Source organism: Aethalodelphis obliquidens, unplaced genomic scaffold (genome assembly GCF_003676395.1).
Source record: "Aethalodelphis obliquidens isolate GAN/ISIS:26980383/991018 unplaced genomic scaffold, ASM367639v1 scaffold2, whole genome shotgun sequence".
NCBI classification, from domain to species: domain Eukaryota; kingdom Metazoa; phylum Chordata; class Mammalia; order Artiodactyla; family Delphinidae; genus Aethalodelphis; species Aethalodelphis obliquidens.
Window position 1 is genome coordinate 30,522,499 of NW_020837946.1, and position 21,779 is coordinate 30,544,277.

The following is a 21,779-nucleotide window of genomic DNA, read 5'->3' on the forward strand; positions in this document are numbered from 1 at the left end:
ACACACACACACACACACACACACACACACACACACACACACACCACTGGTTCTGTTTCTCTGGAGAACCCTGATGAATACACCAGGGAAGCACTGGCTCCAAGCTCTGCCCCAGACACCAGTATAAAATGCAGGCAGTTCTAGCAGTGCTGACATGTCCCAGGGAATGAGATTTGAAGCAGGAATCTGGTAAGTAAGATGATCAGGGTACAGAAGCATGAGGAGCAAAGGCAGCCAGCACTGTCCCCCTGCACTGTCCCCCACTCCAGTGATCTGGTAATATGGCAGCAGTTAGGCAGCCAAAGATTTGCTGAGAGAAAAAGAGCAGATGGTCTACAAGATAAACTGAAACAAGGGACATATTGGAACAACATCTTTTCCATTGGTTCTAATCACTCATCCTCAACTTCTCAGTCCATCTTTCACTGGTGGTAAACATAGCTGTGACCACGTAATTGCCTGCTCAAAAACATTGCAGTCACACACAACTGCCTACAGAATAAAGGTCTGTGTCCCCGGCAGCCAACTTTATCTCCTATTACACATTAGCCACTCAAGACTATTTATTGCTCGCAGACCACAAGGCCAGGTTTTCCTACCCCAGTGTCTTTGCTCATATAATTGCAAAACCCACTTCATCCATTAAAGTCCCACCCTTCTCCCAAGGTCCACTTCAAATATCCCCTTCTCCATGAAACCTTCACTGTTGCTCTGGGATCTGTAGGTACTTTTACAACAGTGGTGGAGAATATTAGCGCTCCCAGTGTCTGTGTTCTTCCTTTTTTCCTGAGCACACAGCTAGACCCCAGACCCCATTTTCTAGCCCTCTTTGTATCTAGACTGGTTCTTGCCAATAGAATGTGAGCTACGGTGGTCAATGTTGTGCCCGGTCTCAGTGCTTAAGGAAGGGTATACGCAACTTCCCCACCTTCCCCCCAAATCCCATCTGCCAGCTGCAACCATGAGTGGATGAGGCCCAGCTACCAATGGAAGGAGCCCAAGTCCCTCAGTTCTCCCTGGGCTGTGATTTGAGCAAGAAATACATCTTCAATATCTTTATCCACTGACGTTTTGGCTCTATCTGTTAATATTACAGAAAATAATTTGTGTGCAACATTTACCACGTGCTGCTTTTGCAATGAGCTATCTATCGATCTATCACCTATTTATCTACATTCATTTCTCTCACTGGACCACAGGTAACTTCCTCCTTGTCCATCTCTTCCTCCTCTCCTTCCTCTTCTTCAGCATCTCCTCTGGTTTCATTACGATCATTAACTTTCATTTTTATTTCATTCACATGAATAATCTATGTGTTTTTAAAGTAATGATAGATGCAGAGGTTAGTATCTTCTCTGATGATTCTTTATCCTTGGTACTTTTTAAACAACAAATCTAGTTGCTGTAAAGAATATTTTTTTCCCCGCTTGGCCCAAACACCTTTGTTAAGCCCTTTATCACTGTGAAAGTCTGGAATTCTTATCCCCTAAAAATAGTATTTCTGGATCTCACTGAGTGTACAGGGTCATTTTATATATCACCTGTGAACGTTGCACCTCTAGTCACTACTTCATCCATGACCAAATGACCCTTATTTTAATCACCATCTTTTATTGTTGTGACTTGTTTTACAGGATCCATCCTGCCAGGGCCAGATCAGAAAAGAAGGGCAAAAGAGTTTGTGCCTTTAGACTAGAACTCAGCAAGCTATGGCCCTGGCCCCAAACCGGCGCGCCAACTGGTTTTGCACATAAAGTTTCACTGCACACATTCATGCACGCACTGTCTGTGGCTGCTTGCGCACTACAGTGGCAGAGGTGACGAGCTGCGAACGAGATCCTATGGCTCACAAAGCCTGAAATATTGACTACGTGGCCCTTTACAGACAAGGTGGGCTGACCCCTACTTTAGACTGTTTTTGAGAACAATAACAGCATTGTATTCAGCGTTGCAGCCTAGTGCATTCTGCACAACGGAGGTATCCCAGAAACATCAGGAAAATTGAAAAGTATAATTCAATTTCTGATCATCACTGCAGCGGCAGTGCCTTATGTGCTCTAGGGGGGTGGATACATGCAGGTTCCCAGGAGGGAAGATATTATAAATAATCACACTATTATGTGTCTCTTCAAAGGACCCCAGGGCACATGGATCCGGTGGGACAGGACATGGAAGCGAAACATTTGATTTGGGGTGTGGATGAAAGTCCTGAGAAGACCTCCGTGGGTGATCCCGGGCAGACTTGAGGCAATGGGCTACTGGGGCAGCGGCTGGAGTTTGCGTGAACTGAAAGTGGGGAGGAAGCAGGAGTAGAGCACAAAGGGAAGATGAGAACTATTAAAGGAGAGGGAAAAACAAACCAGAGGCAAACTGTGCTTAGGCTGTAACTTGGCCCAGGGTGAGATCTGCCAGCAAGATTCTTCAGAAAATGCAGTGTTTGTGCACTTCATTACCATTCGAATGCTTAATAGGATTTTATAGTAAACCCCTGGGACACAACCTCCATCCTATTACCATCTTGGAGCCCTACGCTCATTCCACTGCGGGCATTGCGAGCAATTCTCCAACGCAAATGTGAATTTTCTGGTGTTACAATTTCTACAAACGTTAGTTCTAAAAATGCCTTTTCTCTGTAACAGCTTGACAGGAATATGCATATATAAAAAAATAACAGTGGAACAATGGGTGGTACTACTATTATTACAAAAATAGATGGAACACAGCATATCAAGATTGGACTTTTAAATATACAAAGGAAAGGAGGAAAGGAAGAAAAAAAAAGTTAATGTTTTGGCTGTAACCGTTCCTCTCCTCACTAGACGTTACATTTTGTCAAGTCAATCTTGTTTTTCTAAAGGAGCTCCTTCAAAAGGCTTGGTGGTGGCGAGTCAACACTCACTCAAGTTTCATGAGTCTTTGAGGCCTACGGCCACCTCGTGTGCGTCGTAAACTCGGGAACTCTCAATGGTTCTCAAAAATGAAAATGTTGTTAACGCTACACAAAGATGTGATGAGCGTGATATTCTTCTACAGCGTCATGTCTATAAATTCTGTTATATACATTTTTTGGTCTCTCAGTCAATAGGCTTATATAAAAAGAAAGAGCATTCCATCTACTGGCCTCTTATAATTAAAATATAACAGATCTGTGCTTTGATAAGCCTAATTCTTACAACCAAGTATTATATCACAGATCCCCAAGGAAATAATGACAATAGATTTTGCTTTTTAAAAAAATAATGTTTAATGGGGTCACTTCCTAAAAGAACTGGATTTTCGATGTTTCCTTGGAAAATTGAGGTGGGAGGAGGATGTGTAGCGGTAACCTTATGGACCGCAGATCTATGTCTCAGGAGGGAGGGAAGAGACAGAACCTCCCAGTGGTTCTGTGCCTAAAGGACTCTAATTGTTCAGTGACATACAAACTCTGAACACTCTACTGAAGTTCCAAAGTATTACTGCATTTTAGTTTTAGCGTGTGTTTTGGGTGGACTTTATTATTTAAAATTTTTTTTCTGGGTGGATCCTTACACTATATCTAGTTCTACAGTTTCATTATTTTAGCCTTTGCTAGCCTTCCTAGAGATAGTATCCCATTTCCTTGAGGATCTCAATGTCCTCTAAAAATATACTGCGTAATTATCTCTTCAGCATCGATATTTTATAAGTACTGAAAAAGACAGAGGATGGGAGGTAATGTGTCCAATGTTCCTTTGGACATCACTGGTGTAATTAGGAATAAAACCCGGAACTTGGATTGCCACTGGACCACATGTTGCTTGAGAATTAAGTGCCAATCCAGTTATATAAAGGCTGGAATGTTCTTGATCATTATTTGGACGCGGTAGAGAGAAGGCTCTTCCGGTGTGAGGGAAACTTGCTGTTCCTTCCCCAGATTCTCCTGCTATTGCGACTGAAGGACTCAGAAGGAGATGCTGCTTTGTCAAGATAACTTTTAATTTTATTAAGATGAGGAAAGACATACTGGGTGTTTCTTTATCTGACACAAAGTAAAGTCAGCTTCTAATGGATGCTCTTGGGATGAGGTGAAAGAACAGTTTCAAGAGACCAGTGTAAGACAGGGCCCATGCTGTGGTTTAGGGAATGAACTTGAGTCAGAGAGACAGGAGATGTATTCAGGTTCTGCAGGGATTATATATGGTTTTGGGTTAGTCATTTACTCTCCTCTCTATTTCTTCATCTGTAAAATGAGGATAATAATACCACCTACTTTGAGTGTGCATGTAAACTGCTCACCACAGTATGTGACAGTAAACGATAAATGATCACAGCTGTTGCTGCTACTCTCACTGAAACAGAGGAATTCAGAGGAAAAAACATCCCATTCAGATGAAAGAATTTAATTCCAGAGGAACCTCAGATTTACAAGTCTGTTCTGATGGAGTAATCTCAGAGTCTAGAAATTGTTCCCCCATCGTTAAATTTGGGTAACATCTTAAGTGTAAATAAGGGATTGATTACATAAACAGCACCTCCACTCACTAGACTACTATGCAATTACTGAACGTGATGTTATGGAATATTCAATGACATAGTAAGATTTTCATAATGTGCTATTAATTAAAAGGCAATTTCCTAAACATTTAATATATATTTCATTTTATTTTATATACACATATTTACATGAAGGAAACACTTTCAATATATACATAATGTTATTGATCAGTATCTCTGACAGAAGTATGAGTGCCACTAAATATTCCCTTTACTGCTTTTCTCTTAATTTTCTGTCATGAATATCTATTGCTTTTGCCATACAAAAAAGTAAAGGTACTAAAGAAAGGAGACGCAGGGAAATAAAAAGAATTCTCTTGGTGGCCTTAAGTATAATTTTTGAAAAACAAAGAAGAAAATCCAATGTCTTTACATGTAGAGCTCTACTAGAAATGTGATCCATACAAGATAGTAGTAGTGAGGCAATAACAAAAACATTCCACCATCATATCATGGTCTCGGTTCACAGTATTTACCGCTCAGAAACAAGAATAATCTGTGAACTGTGTTATGACCACTTTATGATTTAATACTATTCCATATATCAATATTTTGTAAGTTTAGTTGTTATTTACACTTGGTAACTCCCAATATTAAAAGACTGTTAAAAAAAAATATAACGGTTTGTCATTTTGTTTCTCCAGGCATGGTTTTATTTTATACGTAACCCTCCATGTTTGGGGCAGCAAGCATAGAAACCGTCACTTAAACTTTAGGCAATGCCAGGAATCTGCTTCACAACCTGTGAGTGAGATCTCCCACCCACCTCTCATTTTCATGCCTCAGAGTAACGAAGTCTGCACTTAGTCTAATTAATTCCCCTTTGTTCTTTTTTTTTTTCTAAATAAACACTCTCCTGTTTTCTCATACCACTTGCAGCAGATGAGAATGGATAGAATCTTACCTTTCTGTTTGTTTTGTGGACTGTAAGTGCCAAATGGATGCAATGTACTATTATCATTCCTCCTGGAGGTGGTTACAGCATTCTGACAGTTCTCAAAGCACGGCTTAGAAAACGCCCCACACTCTGCAGGTTCCTAAGGGATGAAAATAAAAATGACGTTAGCTTTTTTATTTATTTAGTTAGTTAGTTAGTTTCGGTACGCGGGCCTTTCACTGTTGTGGCCTCTCCCGTTGTGGAGCACAGGCCCGGACGCGCAGGCTCAGCGGCCATGGCTCACGGGCCCAGCCGCTCCGCGGCATGTGGGATCTTCCTGGACCGGGGCACGAACCCGTGTCCCCTGCATCGGCAGGGGGACTCTCAACCACTGCGCCACCAGGGAAGCCCACGTTCGCTTTTTTAGTATGTTCCAACTTGGTCAATGGAAGCAAAGTGAAAGAACGATCAATTTATGAATAATCTTTCAAGAGTCTATTGCACGTAAGTCCTCGACTGTGGAAAATCAAAATGGCCCTATCAGTTAAAACATCTCTGAACAGGCAATAAAAAATACTGACAATGTGGTGTTAAGGCTTAGGAGTGCTGATGGCAAGCACAAAAGCAGATTAACATTATTATTCTTTCCCACCACTTACAACTAGCTTCTTTCAAATTTTCTTCCATCTGGGAGTACAGCTTGTGGCAGTGTCAACATAAGAATACAGTTCATGCCAAGGGTGTTTCTCTGCCAACCAGCTGGTTCCTGTCTCCCTCTCCCTTGGTGACTAAGTGTATATGCTCTAGGACAAGTCAGAACCCAGGCAGGTTTGTCACTGAAATGTCATGAGCGTGTTCCACTGCAGACACTAGGCCTTTTGGCCAGGAGCTAAAATAAACTGCTGGGACAATGCCAGACAGTGGTTCTCCTGAGATTTTTTTCCTCTTCTTCCATATTTCCCCCATCTGTTTTGATTTTGATAGTCTGTAAACAAATTCAGTTTCCTTAAAACTGCTAGCTCCAGAATAAACCGTGTTCCACAGGTGCTGCCGAAGTACTAGCAATGGGCCGTCCGCAGGGAGCTCTAGTGATTGTTCTAGAGGAATGAGGCACAGAGAACTGGGGTTTGCTCTGGTTCATACTGTGTGTCTTCTAACAGATTTCAAAGAAGTAATTTGAAGGCCATCTCAGGGCCGTTCCCTTGACCATGTGTGAGAGGAACATTCCGCAAACACAAACATAGATCTGATCCCCAAAGCTCTTTCCTTCTGAAAAAGAGCATTTGGCCCAAATAATGCATGTGATTTCTACTTTCCTCTTTAGTTACAGAAACTCGGTATCCTGCTAGTTAAACAAAATATTCAAAACATTCCATGCATGCATTCTTCATAATTAACATGTTTTCAGCTGCTGAAGGTCCTTTAGCTTTTTGTCAAGGCTTATAACACTTTTTCCACACCCAGTGTTACCTTCTGCCCCTGGTTCATTAGTCAACCCAAGCCTGGGGCAAGCTACTCCTAAATTAAAGCTGGAGCCCTGGAAGGTAGGAGAGGTAGGACCTACCTTGCATAGTCAAGTGCTTTAACAACAACAACAAAAATTTTTTTCTGCTTTCCCGGCTCTTTGATAAATGACACAATCAATATCCCAACAACTGATCAGTAACCAGCCTAATTAAAATATTCAGCCTGTAAAACAGAGCTGTCGTGGAGCCTTCCATTAGTGTCCCAGCCAATAAAAAATACAATGGATTTTTAAACATTTTCTGCTTCCACCAAGCTGAGCTTACAGCTCAGGGGAGGGAAATGTTTTGGGGAAGGAAAAAAAAAAAAAAAAAAACAGGTCATAACCCATTTTTTAATACCAAGTCTCTAGGCTCAAATAGAATTACAATTGAACCTCAAGCTCATCCTTTGAAAAATATGTTTCTATTTAAAACGATTTTGATTCAATCAAGGGCTCATTATGTATTCTTCACGAGGTCCTCATCAAAACTGTTTACATATCTTGTACATCTGGGTAATGTGGGAAAATACCCAACGACAATATATTTTGACTTTTCTTAAGTAGCGTCTTCAGTATTTTTTTTAATATCAATATAATGTTCAAGTAACCATTTTGGTATTCTTCCAACATCTAACTAATTGATTTCCCTGAATATATGAGCAGAACTGAGGCCTTTTCTAGGTTACAGATTCTTTTTTATTGTACCTGAGAGCGATTGCTGTTCACTGAAGAATCCTCCAAAAACACGAGCACACAACATGTATGATTTGACACAGCAAAACAGATTCGGGATATCAAATAGCTACAGATTTTTTTTTAATTTAATAAAGATTATCTGTACATTAGGCTGCTGTCTTTATATGAAAAAAACACTCTTTAATCTTCATAGGTACCACAGAGATTCTCACTAGTTGAGAGAGCCAAGTGCCTGCTCACCCCCCATGGAAAGCATGTAAATATTAGGGCAAATAAAAATGGATCCTGGTTAAATGTCCTCAAAAACAATGCTTTTTGTCCCATTTCTTATTCCCAATTGAGTCCTCAGTGAACAGTATTAACAAGAGAAAAACAAATACTGTATGCTAATGCATATATATGGAATCTAAAAAAAAAAAAAAAAAGGTACTGATGAACCTAGTTGCAGGGCAGGAATAAAGTTGGAGACATAGAGAATGGATTTGAGGACACGGGGTGGGAGGGGGAAGCTAGGGCGAAGTGAGAGTAGCATCGACATATATACACTACCAAATGTAAAAGAGATAGCTAGTGGGAAGCAGCCGCACAGCACCGGGAGATCAGCTCGGTGCTTTGTGACCACCTAGAGGGGTGGGATACGGAGGGTGGGAGGGGGACGCAAGAGGGAGGGGATATGGGGATATATGTTTGCATATGGCTGATTCACTTTGTTGTACAGCAGAAACTAACACAGCACTGTGAAGCAATTATACTCCAGTAAAGATCTATTAAAAAAAAAAAAAAAAGATGGGCAACCAACTGAAGGCTTAGTACTTTCTTCTGATGAAATAATTATCAACCCAGCCCAGAGTGTGAGAATTAAAATGAAAATACGTGCCGTAAAGGATAACGAAAAGAGAGAGTACTTATCCTCTAGGCATTCACATATTTTAGAGAAGACGTGAAACAAGGGAAGATGAGAGGTGGAGAGGTGGGGAGGGAACCCTTTTAGCAATCATGTTCCTTTCTTTTTTTTTTTCTTTTACTTTTTCTATCTACACAGATATGGAATTCTTGAGCAGTGTATTCCAGACTTTTCTATTAGTTGAGGTATCTTTGTCCCAAGACATCTTAAGGGAGATCTAAAACACAGATGCATGGAAGGGGTGATTCAGGGGTCTACAGGTCATACTTCACACCCACATCCAACAAGTGGGTTCTGTGGAGGTCTAGGGCTCTCGAGTAAGAACCAAATTCAACCAGAAAGCAGCCTATTCTCTCAACGTAGGAAGCAAGCGATAAGGGTTTCATGACTATAAGTAAAATCTTAAAATAAATTAAAAAATTACTATAAGTAAAATCCCTTAAATATTCATGGAAACCTCTTTGTCACTTAAGCAGACACAAATGTTGGAAATGAGTTGGTTCATTATATATAGTCTCCAGTAATTGGGAAATTTACATTTATTTAACATTTACAAGGTTATGTACAGAAAAGTTAAAGGGTAGTTACTCCTTTTCAACAGCTGATAAAATGACAGAGTAAGATATAGTTGATAAGTTCACTACTTCAGCTTATCCTCTCAGATGAAGTAGGGTCTCAGATGCAACTTTTATCCATCCATTCAACAATATATAACAACTGTCTACTACTAGGTGCTGGGAAATGAGGATCTATGAAGGGATAAGGCAGACAACAGTATTGCTATCTATAAGTACAGAGCATTCAACTATGTATGTCTTTGCATAGCCAGGAAATGACCCACGTGGGATTTTAACTCAAGTAATCCAAAACTCCAGAGTCCAACATTTTAACCACTATCATCCCCAACTACTTTCCAGTCTTAATTTCAAAATCTTTTCATTTTAAAATGTTTAAGTTGAATTTATTATTAAAACTAATATTTTATATTAGTGTGTTTTAATAAGATTCTATTTTAACTTTGTGTATTACTGTATCACAAAAACATTATTTGTCCTTAGAGAATATATGTGTGATTTGCTGATGTTTCTCTCAACTCTTAAGTATTATCGACTTTTTTCTTATCTTTTCTTAAAATAATTTTTAGGAGCATTTAATAATTATTCTCTCTATATAAGTGAAAATAATGTTTTAGGAATACCTTATGATGAATATGATAGCTGTACACTATAATATATAATTGTATAATATAATAATTATATAAATAATATAATTGTATGTAACTGAAATGTTTAGGGATATCAGCCTTCAAGAATAGTTTACGTTCACACTTCATGAGTATGTAAAAATATTGCTTACATTAAAAATATCCATGAAGAAATCATGATAAAAGATTTCAAAAATACTTCTTCAATTAAAAACATTTATTTAAGAACATGAAGCAAGAAGCTTGTTTAATAGATCAAATTTTAAATTAGTTAAGTCCCAGGCACACATTACAGGAAGAATGTAGAGAGCTGATTGCATTATAATGATCTTCACAGTAAGCATTATATACATCTGATTAAGGACTGTCTAAGGTATGGACACTGCTAGCATGTCATCCAAAAAGTATATAAGCATGTTTTATGCTTTAATGTTTATAATATGAATAAAGCGTTATTCGTAAAGTCCAGAGCTCTAGGAGTTTCTGGGGGGAAAACTGGAAATTATGGACTTGTTACCCTAGATAAATTATTTAATTTATATGCACATTTTTACACCTTCCAGTTATACCTAAAATATACAACCGCCAATTTGCCACATAAACCCATCAGAGCACGTCTAGGGCATATTTTTCCAATTTCAGAATCAGTATGAGCCTAGTTACCATACTAGTGGTGGAAGTGTGAATATTCTGGTGGCCATTTGGGCAATTTGCAGAAGGAAATAAAAATTTGCATCACCTCCAGTGGTCTCCCTGGCCTCCTCAGAATCACCAACTGGATCATCCCTCGTATGTTTCCTTCCATGGACATTGATCGCCTAAGTGTTTCCATAGCTTCGTGGTTGGACTTTCCCAGAAGAGATTCCCCGTTAACTGCAATCAGCTGGTCATTCACCTGCAGACGACCATCCTAGGGTGGAGGTAAGAAAAAGTGTTAAATAGAGAAAAGCATGGTGATGACATGTGACTGTTCCAGGGAAAAGTTCAAGTTTAAAATGAAAAACGAAAAAAAAAAAAAAAATAGCCATTAGAAATAATTCATTTTCCATGGCAGAAAAAGATTCTGGAGTTTATCAAATAGTCACAAATACTAACAATAATGAATTGTGTGAAAGAGATTTTTAGAAATCTTAGAGTTCCAAACTGCAATAATTTAGACATTTGTATAATGTCTCTTAACCTAAATCTTTGGCAAGTATGCTACCTAGCCTGATTCTGACATTCGCTCTGGCAGGGACCATATTGCTGACTTAAGGAAAGGGGGTTTGGGAGCAAAAGAAAGTGGTCGTATCGCTTGCATTTTCAGGCACAGAGAGACATCATGCTTAAACGTTGTAAGCTTGAGAGCAGTAATGCGTCTCCTAGATATCATTGCGAGCTCTATTGGATAGTGCTGATAAAAAAAAAAACAAAATTCTCCTGTAATTTTCTCTAACACAACTAAAAAGTTGCTGGTCTGCAAAAGAACGCAGAGGTTTGTAACACAGGACCAATTTGCTATGATGTCTTCCGGCAGAAACGCTTGACAAAGGGGACTGTCAAGCCTTTTGTGATGAGGCTCTGAGTGACGAGCACTTTCACCCAGCACCTTCAGGAAGGAACACCACGTGCCACAGAGCACTCGGAACTGCGGCAGGTGGATAGGCAGCCCAGATTCTAGTCTAAAGCACCTCTAGGCACCAGTCATCTTCAGCCAGAAGCCCCCCACAAGCTGGAGTCCATAGCAGTAGCTAAACAAACTGGGATGCCAGCTCTGCCTACAAAAGAGCTGGTGGGGATCACAGTACATGTCCCCAACAGGCAGCCTAGGAGAAAAGATGCTTAAATATTGACAGTCTGATTAGGGATGTGCGTTATACCTGCTACACACTAGGGTAGAAAGTTCTTGCTGTGAGGCACAGATGCAATTTTAGGAAGGTCGTGATGCTAGGGCCACTGCTAATAAATTTAACAGAAATAACAGTAGGCTTGTATCACAGTTTTTCCATGAATTATCTCTAGACCTCACAGAACTCAAGAAGTTGAGTAGATTAATGCTTTTATTCACATTTTACAAATAAGGAAACCGAGGCACGAAAGTGATGTAAGTTGCCCTAGGTCACAAAATAGAGGCAGAGAGAAACTGACTTAAGTTCAGGTTTCATGAACCTTGGCTCTTTTTAGTTTCTCTACTAGGACTCCCTTTGTTGTCTCTAGACTACAGTTGTGCCACCCTAAAACAGGCAGAGGGAAGTATTAAAGTTTCTGCAGTTAGAAGTATCTGGGATCCACGTTCACATTAACGGAATGAAATGTAAAAGAAAAACAAAACAGAACTTCCCTAAGAAATGAGAACAACAGACATACAATGAACAAGAGGAGCAACTGTACAGCTTTGGGAGAGAAATCCTGTGGACAAGTTGATGAACTCTGACTAATGCGGCAGCAGATGGTCAGAGGAAGTTCCTCTGCTGACAGCTGGGAAAAGGGGGAGAGTGGTGAGAGCCGTTCTGGAGCGCTAATGCCCTCGTGGAGATGCACTGCACGCGCCTCCTGCTGTAGAGGGTGTTGGCCCATAGATCGTGGAGGCCGCCCAAAGGCGCACACGCCGTCCTGATGAGAAAAGTTGAGATGGCGAGGCCATGGGATGGATCGATCGAGCTGTAAAACGTCTGAGTGCACTGCCTCAACAGAGCCTAATGTCCTCTGCCTTCCTCTTGTTTTCCCACTCCACTTAACCTTTCCTCTAATTTGGAGCAAATCTGGAAATGAGATTTACAGGAAAGGCCAAACGAGAAAGAAATGGCTTCATTTCTGTTATCTCATGTTGAGTGAGGCACATAAAGGATAAGATTAAGGCTACATGAAATGGGGTAAAACAAAAACAACCTTAATGGCTGTGGCAAGTGACGTGAGACACTTTACTCCAGAAATTATTCTGTTCTATTACGGCATTTAATGCAAGGAGGACTAGCGGGCTGAATCTTTTGCGGGCAGTTGGGAGGGTCACTAAAAAGTTTTTTTTTAGGAGGACTGGAAACAGATGTGTGGTTTTTAAAGACGAGGAGGAAGCAGAAGAGCTGGATCAGGATCCCAGCCCTGTTAACAGGAAATGAGGTCGAGCGCTGGATCTGCAGACGCTTAGTCTTGGCAGGACATCTCATCCGCTAGGACAGGAAGAAGAAAGATAAAGATTGAAACTTAATGGGTACTTCTAGAATTGAGGGAATGAAATCTGAGTGAGATCCACCTGGTAACCTCCCGTGAACTTTCTCTGTGAAGTATGGGGCAAGGTCTGAGTGAAAGGTAAATAAGAGATAAGGAGATGGAAGAAAAACATTTTTTGTAAGATAATTTCTTACCAGCAAGTATTAAGCACAGACTTTTATTTTCAGCTACATTCTGAGTCTCAAGCATGCAGAACTACATTATAGTAGAACATGTTTGCCGTATCCAAGTCCAAAACAAAAGGGCAGGTCGGGTCACCCCAGGGCAGCTGGGATTTTTTTTTTTTTTTTTATGAAGACATTCGCATTCATCACAAGCATCACTGGAGAGTTGCTGGTGTGATAAAAATCCACATACTCTCCTTTTTAGGCTTGGCTGGTCTGTTGCTATTGGTTTTTGCTTTTCCTTTATAAGATAAAGGATGGGTAATTTCATTACTGGTGATGCCAGTAAGTACCACATTGTCCTAACATGTAGAATATAATCACAGAATTCAGAGCTGGAAGGGTCCTTAGAGATCATCTTGTCCAACCTCTTCCGTTTATAAATAATGTGATGGCCAAAGAGGATGAGAAACCATTTATTGAACTCATCTTCTTAAGAGAAGGCACTTCCACAATCTACGTGGAAGAACTTGATCAGCTAGTTAAGATCAGAGCTGGATCAGAATAGTCCAAGTTCTGACTTCTCAGCACCCGCTATTCACTACCCATTCTGTGTTCTACGAAGATGACAAGTCCCTAAAGGGATCATGCTTCAAGGAAAAAGACTTTCAAATCCACCAGATGTCTCCTGGAAGAGAACCTTACATGAAAGCCAGAGTCAGACGATAGAAGATGGGGAGACAGGAGACTGGGCTGGGGGATGGCAGAGCTAGGAAGCAAGCTGGAAGTGGCAGGGGCAAAGGGGGTAGGGCAGGGACTGTTTACCTATCTAGCTATGTATACATACATGTGTATCCAGGTCTAGTCTTGATCTAAAATCAAGTTGATTCAATGAATAGGTCATTACTCAAAACTCATCAAAGATTCCTCAAAATTGTGCATGTCTATTCTGCTTTGGAATGATTTTTACCAAGAAAAGTCATTTTTTATTTTTTTCTGTGAATACTATGTTTAAGTAAACACTTAGGCATGAGAATGGTAACTCTCCTCAACTGATTTTACATGAGTGAATTCAACTATCCAGGATGTTACCCAGGAATTCTAGGATATTTATTTCATCGTCATCTGGATCATTCTTGCATTTGTTGAATGAAAAGAAAATGCCCTTTCTGCTATGGACTGAGTGTTTGTGTTTTCCTCAAATTCATATGTTGAAATCCTAACCCCCAACATGATGGTATTAGGAGGCAGGGTATTTGGAAGGTAATTAGTGCCCTTATAAAAGAGGCCTGAGAGAGATCTCTTGTCCCCTCTGCCATATGGGGTTACAGCAAGAAGAAGACAGCTGTCTATCAACCACATCTCACCAGACACTGAATCTGCAGCACCTTGATCTTGGACTCCAAACTCAAGGACTGTGAGGGGTAAATTTCTGCTGTTAAAAAACTACCCAGTTTATGGAACTCTCTTTCAGCAGTCCCAAAAAAGACACTTTCCTTCCTACTTTATGGCCATCAGGCCCCTAACCAAAAAGACCACAACTACACTCCTTACCTTTGGCAACCCCCATAACCAACTCTATCCAACCTCAAGCTAAGACGGAGTAAAGGAGGTTCCCAAAGAGGAAGAAAAATAAGAAAAAGAGGAAGGAGAACAGACTAAAGATAGAGAGTAACTTCCTCCACATTAGGGCACATTAGGACGAATAAAAACTGGTATGAGGGGCTTCCCTGGTGGCGCAGTGGTTGAGAGTCCGCCTGACGATGCAGGGGACACGGGTTCGTGCCCTGGTCTGGGAAGATCCCACATGCCGCGGAGCGGCTGGGCCCGTGAGCCATGGCCGCTGAGCCTGCACGTCCGGAGCCTGTGCTCCGCAACGGGAGAGGCCACAACAGTGAGAGGCCCGCGTACAGCAAAAAAAAAAAAAAAAAACTGGTATGAGATTTAGGTTTTCTCCATGTCCTGGGATGGCTTCAAGTCTCATCAGCCCTGACCTGGTTCTAATGCGGAGGAAGAATGGACTAGGAGACAAGGTGTCTGAGTGTTATACCCCCTTTTACTGAACACCAAATGCAGGCCAGTCCTTGTGCAAATATTTTGCGTATGTTCTCATTTCTCAAAACATCCCTGTGATACAAGCATCACCCTCCACTAAGAGAGGTAAAAATGGAGGCTCAGAGAAATGAAGTCAAAGAACACTGTCACAGCCAGGTCTACCTGTCTGAGTCAGATATGTACGCATTATGCTACGCTGCTTCTAAAATCAGAGTTCTGGAGATGATTAAAGGCACTACAATGAATATAATTATTAATGAGTTTCTCCTTTGCGCAGTTATTGTGCTAAACCCTTTATATGCACTAGACAATTTAATCCTTCCAGCAACACTATACACTGGGGACTACTGCTCCTCTTTATAAAAGAAGAAACCAAGGATCAAGCAAGTTAAGTGCATTGTTACAAGTCACATGTCTAAAAGCAAATTTGAAGTAGGTCTGGGTCACTCTGAAGTCCATGTTTTCAACCACTTTGCTAGTGATTCTTGACCTTTATGGGCTCTTCTTAGACTCCTTTGGAAATCTAATAAAAGCTACAGATTCTCACCTCTTAAAAATAAATATTTACATGATAGTTTCTCCACAGCTGCACATCTGGACCAGGTAATTCTTTGTAATGGGGAGCAGTCATGTACCTCATAGGATGTTTCATGTGCCCACTGAAGCACATCCATGATTTCCGGGGGTCCAGTAACCTCACAGTTCAGCCCCCGCTGTGCCTCTGTCATGATTACTGGTGACAGTGCAAGGCTTAATCCACCTCTTGTGGCCAATTTTTTGTAGGTCCCTTTACCTCTAAAGTTCTAATGAACACAGAGGGAAGAGAAGAAAGCCATGGCAAAGAATGAGCCTCTGCAAAACATGAGTCAAGCACGCGGGAGCGGGCTGGCTAACACACAGGTAGCTGGCTGGGGCCCAAGGCCAGTCCCTATTTGGCCAGGGTGTTGAGAGGATTAATCATGACCAGATGTTGGTTCCTGCTTGTTTCTAATGGGGCCCTTGGTGAAGCCTTCGGGGACATCAGCACCCAAATTCCAAACCCTGACTTCATACTACAGGCAGCATTTCCTTGGAGTGGGGTAGAACGCCAGGCAGGAGGGCACCTGACTGAAAGAAAGGAATTTCCTGAACAAATATGTCTCAAGGTCCTAAAATCACTCCATGACAACATCTGCTTACTGTATTTTGGGGGAAAAAAAAATCCAACCTAGAAAGATCCTTGCATTCCAGATTGAAATCGTTTAGCTTCATTTTCAAACAATAGCAATGAAAGGCAAAAGAATAAATCGAGATTTTAAAGTATAGTTTTTAAAACAAAGAAAGGAATAAAGAAAGCTGGTAAGACTAGAAGCATGTAAGTTCTTGTCTTGAAGGGCATCTGCCCACATGAGTCAGTGTTTTACTACATCTGTCCTAACCAATATGAATGGTACCATTCTTCCCAAATAAGAGCTCTCTTTTCCAGACACAATAAATTGCGCTCTGATGTACACACCGTGGTGACATGGCCCACACGCTTCCTTCTCAGCAAAATGCCCTTTGCATTTCTGCTCACCTGTTGAATATCTATCCTTCAAAACAAGGCTCAGCAACTGCCTTCCATTCATTTTTCTTCACAGGCAGAATTAATTGCTCCATTTCGATACCCATGATACTTTTATATTTGTCTACCATAGTTCTTATCATATTCGAATCGTTTATGTATTTATTATGCTACCAGCTTCCTGTATTATGGAATGAGTCTTTTAAAATTTTCTGTCTCCAGTGTATTATATATTGTATAACTTGCTGTAGCTGTAGATGTTCAGGAAGTGCGAATCACTTGAAACATCTTTCATTCAGGTGCTTTGGACCTGGTGTATGTTTCATCTACAATGGACAAACCCTGTAACTTACAAACGGTCACTGTAAGAGATTCCTGATCCCAGGCTGGCTTGGAGATGCTGGCACATGCTCAGAGAAACTTTATAATTCCAAAAGTGAAGCTTGATTACTTTCTGTGTACTAGCTCAATCTCCCCTTGTTCAGCTATTGTAAAATTTTAAATGTATCTAATTCAGTTATTAAGAGCCTCACTCCATTTTATGTAGCAAATCAGTGAAGTCCCAACAATGCACCATTTATTCAGCATCTGTGGTATATGAGACTTTAATTAAAAATAACCGAAGAGTACTTTTTAGAGCATCAAAATATACATAATCCAAACCATTCTGATATAATGTATTATAATTCTTTCCTTTTAAAAGATCTTCTGGAAACATATGGGACATAAATAAACATACTGCAACTTACAGCCTTCACTACCGTCATTAGTGAATTTTACAATTTCCTCAGCAAGAAGTTTCAGGAGCACTGACTTAGAGTCATCACAAATATTCCTTGGCCTGTTTTGCAGCAATAGCACTCTGTGCTCGTTTTACACTTCTTCTATTTCCTGTCCTTTCCGTTTTCTCTCCATCCCTTCTTATCTTCTTCCTGATCTTCTGCTTTTAGTTTACTCTGTCTTAGAAAACTGGATATTAAAAAGCTTATTAAGGTGTATGTGTTACACGAATCAAGAAGATCCTGCATGAATGCCTAACTAGATGAGAATCTCAGAGGCCTTTTCAACTTAATGAAAGGATCTTATGTATTCACTTTAAAAACAAACGAACAAAACTGTGCTCTTGTTTGTGCTAAGACTGCTAAAAGCCTGGTCTCTAAAAAGACGGACCCAGAGCGGAATGCCTAGACCAAAGCTCTGACCACATCATGAACTCAGCATCTCCACAATGCAGGTGAACATAGCTTTTCAGGTAAGAGGTACCATTTTCAAAGTATCATGATCATGTTACATCAGCTTTTGTAGATAACAATTTAGTTTTTGATTAGGTTTACCAAGTCATATTTCTTCAAGCCTCCTGAGGCAGTCGTGGAGTTCAAAGTACACATCAATATGACACAGAGTTCTAAAATTTTATTCAGCGTGATATAAATTTATTTCTTACTTGCATTTCCATATATAAGATAAAAATATGAAAGTGCTAAAAATTGGCAAGAAAAGCAATGATTGATGCTGGTATTATGGGATTTTAAAAGTAATGTTCTCTTATACCTCTTTACAATTTATTGCAGAAAACCCATAAATGATAAGCCTGATTATATTAATTAACATATACTAACATTTTTGGTTTTTTTCTAAAAAGGAAATTGGTTTAAAATATTTGGCATAACATAGTTGATAATTCTTTTTTTCATGTTTAAGTTAGTGATTTTTTTTTTTTAAGGCAAAATTATTATTGGGTATATAGTGATGGTGAATTTTTCCAGGCAGAGTTCCTGCTTTTAGTTGTTCATACAATATCACAATTTTGTGGTTGGGATGAAATATTAGAGTTTGGCTTCTAACAGTTGAGGATTTGCAATGAAGCTGTTTATACACCCAGACTGTATGGTCCTTTTGTAAGAGGTAAAAACCTGGAAGACATGACTACAGGTAATGATCTTTATAGCTCTCCACCAGTAGAAAACACTAACAATTTTAAGAAAAATGGAGAGTTGAAGAAATCATTTAACATTTGTGCTCCTTCAAATACTGTCCTTTTTATCTTCCTTTGAATTCATTAATTATAGATCTACCACATGATTTACAGATACCAGCAGAAATGGAGGTGGAAATTACTCCCACTAGGAACTCCTACTGAACTCCTGTTAAGTAGCTTGGAGGCTGTTAAATGTTCCATACTATGAACAGACACAGAAATTCAGTACCAAGCACCGTGTTCCCGGAAATTCTAGGACTGTGCATATTCTCTCCAAAAATGCATACTTTTCGTCATTTTAAAATAGGGGGATTGCTTGTACCATTTAATTTTTTTTAACCTATTACTAAATGGCATAAATCATGCAATTCTGCATCTCTCAGAGGCTGTATTCCAAATTTCCTAAGCATACAAGAATCAAATTACTTAAATTATGTCTATTTTATATTCTGAGTGCATGCATTTGCAATTAGCTATGTCAGGCATTTTTCTTTCATTTAATTTCATCATCATCAAGTAGTATTTGTTAAGTACAAACCTAGCTAATTAATTTTCTAGAGAATAAAAGGTATTCTTAAATTCATTCTCTCTATTTAAGAGCCCTTAAATAATCTACCTGACATATGACATTTTTTCCCATAGCAAAAACTGCCTTTAAATTTTAATTTTTACATTATTGTTTCAAGGTTTCAATAGAATGCATTACACTTCCAAAGTGAGTATATTCAAATTAAAAAACATCATTCAGAATTAGTACAACGGACTCCATGGAATTTTTATTCTTACTATAAAGGGTGTTAGTATTCTACCTTAATTTTAAAAAAAATCACCATTCTAGTTATATATTTTTCTAAAAGTAATTCATTTTTAAGGTAGAAAAATAAGCAGTTTGTTAGTATTGTCGATAGACATAAAAACGCATTTTCTCTAAAAAACATTCAGTTAAGAGTATGTCAAAAGCAAAGGAAGAGGGCTTCCCTGGTGGTGCAGTGGTTGAGAGTCCGCCTGCCGATGCAGGGGACACAGGTTCGTGCCTCGGTCCGGGAGGATCCCACATGCCATGGAGGGGCTGAGCCCGTGAGCCATGGCCACTGAGCCTGCATGTCCGGAGCCTGTGCTCCGCAACGAGAGAGGCCACAGCAGTGAGAGGCCCGCGTACCGCAAAAAAAAAAAAAAAAAAAAAAGAGAAAAAAAAGAAGAGAAAGCCACTGATCCCAGAATTCAAAATGTTTAGCACATGAGGATGAAATTATGTTAGGTCTTCAAACTGATCGTCTAGACTTTATGTGTGCTTCCTTGGAAAAAGAAAAAACGTATTTTTATGTAGATTTTGGGAAAGGAGAACATTTTTCTCAAGTTATTATTTTTCTAACTGCACAAAGACAATATACCATTTCATTTATAACAACAACATATTCACTTTAAATTCCGATCACAAAAATGAAATTTTAGAAAAGCACCCTCCTGAAATCCTAATTTCATTCCACTCATAGTTCCCAGTTCATGAGAAAGTTAACATACATAGTTGCATCTAGTATAATTTGGTTCTGGAAGTAATTACACTACACATTCAGGGGCAAATGCCCAGGAAGAATGACAGAAACTAAAATGGAACTATGCACATTTAAGGCATGTTATTATTTAAGCAAATCAGCATCAATACTCTAATCCACATTTGGCTGTTACGCTCAGTGGTCACTTTGGCTGTACACTGAAAAGCATAGCTCAAAAGGATGTTTCAGAGGGCTCTACAAAGGACTCCATAGGCTACCGCAGCCTGAAATGGCAATTGTTGTGACCTGCCAGTAGCAGGGAAGAGTGTCTGGGCTTTACTTCTTGACATGCAGACTGGAATTTAAATATTAAGATGAGATTAAGCATTTGAATAATTCCGAATAGAGTAAAAATACTGTTATTTTGCCCTTAGAGTGGGTGAGGGATTCACTTCCAAGAGGGAATTCTAGGGTAGCTAGATGCTCTTATTTTCAAAGAGATTTATATCTTTATTAGAAATGACTCAAATAAGAGATGGAATGATAGAAAGCAGCAGCCAGAGAGGTAAGGGGCGGGGGGGCGGGGGGGGGGGAAGAAGGCCCTTAATTATAGTCACAGTCATCCAGGGGTCTTACATCTGGCAAGAAGTAGCCTGGCTTTGTTTACACCAATGGAAGTCCCCAGGAGAATCGAGCACACAGAAGCCACAGGAAGAATTTGGTCATACTTTTCAAAGTAGTTTAGTTTCCAAAAATCCACCTTCCCTAAAGGGGAAAACACCTTGAGAACCAATTAGTGGTAGGAAGGGCCAGGAGAAAAAGAGTGTGCCCTGGCAGGAAGATTATTTTGTTGATTTCAGGTAAAAACCTCTGGCCACATGCTGAAGTGGATGTTCCCCACGCTTATCTCCCCTCTGCCCCAGGGACAGTGCAGTCTGTTACATTTGTATCTTCTGAACAAGGACAGGAACAAAGTCTCAAAACGATTTTTGTAAAACCTAATCCTCAATCACAGAACAGGTGGCAATTTTCTGAGGAGTAACAGTGGATTATTGGAACAGCAGAAGGAGGATAGAAAAATACTTTTCTTTCTCCTGGTTAATCAGATTTCTTGGGAGCAAAGCTTAGGTCTCTACCCTCTATGCTGCAGAAAGTAAACGAGACAAATGGATACTACACATTCACAATAAGGCTAAATTCATGATTGATGCCTCTTACTATTTAAGATCAGCTATAAATATGCTGTCCAGTAGTTTTTAATGGTGTGATTGTCTGACTCAGCAAACAGTGTCAAAAAAGAAATTTACATAAATGGAAAGTGAAACCTTTCTGCAAAAAACCGGACGTTAGAAACTGCTTAGGTAAGGAGATGCTCACTTACACAAACATGGATATACATATTAAACCTGCTCTCCAATATCGTTTGAGCTTAAGTTATTGCGCATAAAAAAGCTAAGATGTTTGCTTTTAATTTCCAAAAATTCATTTCCGTTTCAATTTTACTTGGAATAAATTCTGTAAATAGAGCTGTCATTAGGAATAAGAAGAATAATGTCAAGTTGGTATCCACAAACATGACCAAGACGCATTCTTAAACATAGCACTTGTTTAGATGGCTGGGCTCAGGATGATAAGCATGATATAAGACAGCTCCAGGACAACAGCCCCTGATGTCTGGAAATATGAATAGATGAGA

At 39.7% G+C, this 21,779-nt stretch overlaps 1 protein-coding gene across 1 annotated transcript in view; it reads right to left on the bottom strand.

The window, feature by feature from the left end:
• The window catches only part of PARD3B (par-3 family cell polarity regulator beta), a 1,036,702-nt gene that overhangs the window by 430,697 nt on the left and 584,226 nt on the right, over positions 1-21,779 (bottom strand). The window contains exons 12-13 of the mRNA XM_027123437.1: positions 10,443-10,613; positions 5,420-5,552 (exon numbers count right to left, since the gene is read on the bottom strand). Coding sequence (XP_026979238.1) covers positions 5,420-5,552; positions 10,443-10,613 — 304 coding nt within the window. The remainder of the gene's footprint in view (positions 1-5,419; positions 5,553-10,442; positions 10,614-21,779) is intronic.